The sequence below is a fragment of the Jaculus jaculus genome, chromosome 11 (genome assembly GCF_020740685.1).
Source record: "Jaculus jaculus isolate mJacJac1 chromosome 11, mJacJac1.mat.Y.cur, whole genome shotgun sequence".
Lineage (NCBI taxonomy): Eukaryota > Metazoa > Chordata > Mammalia > Rodentia > Dipodidae > Jaculus > Jaculus jaculus.
This window is the reverse complement of record NC_059112.1, coordinates 55,004,205-55,008,022: the sequence shown is the minus strand read 5'-3', so window position 1 is coordinate 55,008,022 and position 3,818 is coordinate 55,004,205. Positions and strand designations below refer to the sequence as shown.

At 45.3% G+C, this 3,818-nt stretch overlaps 1 protein-coding gene across 1 annotated transcript; it reads left to right on the top strand.

The window, feature by feature from the left end:
* The first annotated feature begins 1,287 nt into the window (after positions 1–1,287).
* On the top strand, positions 1,288–3,048 carry LOC123453274 (transmembrane protein 209-like). The gene has a single exon (XM_045130099.1). The coding sequence runs from the start codon at positions 1,296–1,298 to the stop codon at positions 2,970–2,972; it is 1,677 nt and encodes a 558-aa protein (XP_044986034.1). The 5' UTR covers positions 1,288–1,295; the 3' UTR covers positions 2,973–3,048.
* Positions 3,049–3,818: the final 770 nt, after the last annotated feature.

Genomic DNA, 3,818 nt, shown 5'->3' with positions numbered 1-3,818 from the left:
TTCTAACCAGCAACAAGTCTCTGGCATTCCAATTCCGCCCCTCCAGCTAGGCTACTCACAGTCCTGGAAAACTTCATTGGGGCCCACAGCTCCTTGGCAGCCATCTCATGGTCCCGACATCTCCACTGGGTCTCCACTGCAAGCCACGGTTCATCCTCATGGCCCCATGGGGTCTCTATGCAGGTAACCAGCAAACCCGCTTCACACTGCCCATGGCCATTTCCAAAACACAAGACCGTGTTGCAAACTCAATGACCCTCTTTCCAGCATTTTGTATACTCCACAATACCAGGTAGGGTGCCAATTTGTTAATCCAGGGGGGAATAAAGCAGACTTTGAAGAACAGGACACTCCTTGAGCACTCAGGCCCCTTCAAAAGAGTCTACATTCTTCTTGTTGCCCCAGCACAGGTCAGCTAGCCCAGTCTCAAAGTTGTAATCTCTCAGTTGCAGCTGAACAGGCAACAGTTCACCCAAAGATTTTTCTTTCTGTGCCATATCCCTCTACTCACACCAGTTCATTTCTACGCAAAGCAACCCTGCACAACTTCTCAGGACATGGGCATAAGAGCAAGCTTCTCACACAAACTGCTAGCCCAGTCCAAGCACAGCTCTTTCTCACCCTCATGAGCCAAACCTCACAGTCCATAGTTCTTACTGGCTTCAGGTCTTTCAGCTCTGACCAGGATAGACCATCAAGCTGTACTTACAGCACTGCAAGGCATCTCTTAGGCCAAGGTTTCAACTCCTTCCACATTCCTCTTGAAAATCAGCTACAAAAGGCTGAAGCCACATAGTCAGGTGTCTAGCAGCAATCCCACTCCTCAGTACCACTTTACTGTTGCAGTCCGGTTCGCATTGCTGGTAGAAATCACCAAGAGTAGCTTCTGGGAAAAAGAGGTTTATTTTGGCTCACAGGCTTGAGGGGAAGCTTCATGATGGCAGGGGAAAACGATGGCATGAGCAGAGGGTGGACATCACCCCCTGGCAAACATAAGATAGACCACAGCAACAGAAGGGTTTGCCAAACACTGGCATGGGGAAACTGGCTATAAAGCCCATAAGCCCGCCCCCAACAATACACTCCCTCCAGGAGGCATTAATTCCCAAATCTCCATCAGCTGGGAACCTAGCATTCAGAACACCTAAGTTTATGGGGGACACCTGAATCAAACCACCACACACACCTTTCAATAATATCTCTTAATTTCAATGGCCTTAATGCCCCAACGAAAAGACATAGGTTTGCACACTGGGTTAAAAAGCAGGATCCGGGCTTCCGGTCTGAAGAGCACGATGCAAGGAGAGGCAAGCCCTAGTCCTTCCCTTATTGACAGAACCATCAAGATGAGAAAAGAAACAGAAGCTAGGAAAGTGGTTTTAGCCTGGGGTCTCCTAAATGTATCCATGGCTGGAATGATATATACTGAAATGACTGGAAAGTTGATAAGTACATATTATAATGTGACATACTGGCCCCTCTGGTATATTGAGCTTGCCCTTGCATCTCTCTTCAGTCTTAATGCCTTATTTGACTTTTGGAGATACTTCAAGTATACTGTGGCACCAACAAGTCTGGTTGTTAGCCCTGGACAGCAAACACTTTTAGGGCTAAAAACAAATGTTGTACAGACTACCCCTCCACGTGATCTGGCAGCCTCCCAGATTCCTCCCTCTCCACCTTCCCCTTCAATTCAGGGGCAGAGTGTTTGGAGTTACAGCCCATCTCTTTCATCCAGTGCCAGTCCCAAGTTTACCACCAGCTGTATGACAGGATACAGCCCTCAACTGCAAGGCATTTCTTCTAGTGGCAATACTTCTTACAGCCCTGGAGCGACCTACTCGCCGGTCAGTTGTAGTAAGCTGGCGAGCTTCAGTTCCTCTCCTCCTCCGTATCTGACCACCGTTGGCCCAGTAGAGAGCAGTGGATTGAGAGCCCGCTACCGATCTTCACCCAGCATCTATAACTCGCCCACCGACAAAGAGGACTACATGACGGACCTGCAGACTTTAGACACTTTCCTGAGGAGCAAAGAGGAGAAGCAACACAGAGCTAAGCTGGGGAGTCCAGACTCTACTTCTCCTTCCAGCAGCCCTACTTTTTGGAACTACAGCCGTTCTGTGGGGGATTACGCACAGACATTAAAGAAGTTTCAGTACCAGCTGGCCTGCAGATCTCAGGCTCCGTGCGCTAACAAGGATGAAGCCGACCTCAGCTCTAAACAAGCTGCAGAAGAGGTTTGGGCAAGAGTGACTATGAATAGACAACTTCTTGATCATATGGATTCATGGACAGCTAAGTTCAGAAATTGGATCAATGAGACAAAATTAGTGCCACTTGTACAAGAGATTGAGTCTGTCAGCACCCAGATGAGACGAATGGGTTGTCCAGAACTACAAATAGGAGAGGCTAGTATTACCAGCTTGAAACAAGCTGCCCTGGTCAAAGCCCCTCTCATCCCAACGCTGAATACAATTGTGCAGTATCTCGACCTGACGCCAAACCAGGAATATTTGGTTGACAGGATCAAAGAACTTTCTCAGGGAGGATGTATGAGTTCATTTAGATGGAACAGAGGTGGAGACTTCAAAGGACGCAAGTGGGATACAGACCTGCCTACTGATTCTGTTATCATCATGCACATGTTCTGTACCTACGTTGATTCCAGATTACCTCCTCATCCTAAGTACCCTGATGGAAAAACATTTACTTCACAGCATTTTGTCCAAACACCAAATAAACCAGATGTTATGAATGAAAATGTTTTTTGTGTTTATCAGAGTGCTATCAACCCTCCCCATTATGAACTTATCTACCAACGTCACGTCTACAATCTTCCAAAGGGCCGTAATAATATGTTCCATACATTGTTGATGTTCCGCTACGTCATAAAGACCAAGGAGTCAGGAATGCTTGGGAGAGTCAATCTTGGTCTATCTGGTGTGAATATTTTATGGATTTTTGGTGAGTAGTCAATCATGTAATTCCGAACATTTGGACTTTGTTTCTTATGGAACTAGAAGAAGTTGGATCTTAAGCATCTGTGAGTCACCCTTTTGTGAAGTACGATGCATGTATGCGCTGCACATTTGTTAGACCTAGCCGACATTGCCCTGTTAGGAAGCTTCCCTCTGGAAATAGACCCTTCTGCGCTGAGAAACATCACCTTGGACTGTGTAGGAACTTAAGGGGACTGTCCAATAGCAACGCTTCAGTTGTGCTTGATACCAAACAGTGTGATTCCCCTTTAATTAAATAAACTTTATTAAGGTTCCCTTTTAATTGTAAAAAAAAAAAAAAAAAAAAAAGCAGGATCCTACAATTTGGTGTCTCCAAGAAACTCACCTTTCTACAAAGGATAGACATTATCTTAGGTTGAAAGGTTGGAAGATGGTGTTTCAAGCAAATGGGCCTAGAAAACAAGCAGGGGTTGCTATCCTAATATCTGACAAGGTAGACTTTAGTCCAACATTAGTCAAGAAAGATAAAGAAGGTCACTTTATATTGATTAAGGGCACACTCCAACAGGAGGATATCACAATCCTAAACATATATGCACCTAACATGGAGGTTCCCAAATTCATCAAACAAACACTATTAGAACTAAGGTCACAGATAACACCAAACACAGTGGTTGTGGGTGATTTTAACACCCCACTCTCATCAATTGACAGGTCATCCTGGGAAATAATAAACAGAGAGGCATCTGGACTAAATGAGGTCATAGAAGGAATGGACCTAACAGATATATACAGGACATTTCATCCAAAGGCTGCAGAATACACATTCTTTTCAACAGCACATGGAACATACTCTAA

Bases quoted from the DNA above. Each gene is read 5' to 3' on its own strand.
- LOC123453274 (XM_045130099.1), top strand. From the start codon at position 1,296: ATGCAAGGAGAGGCAAGCCCTAGTCCTTCCCTTATTGACAGAACCATC.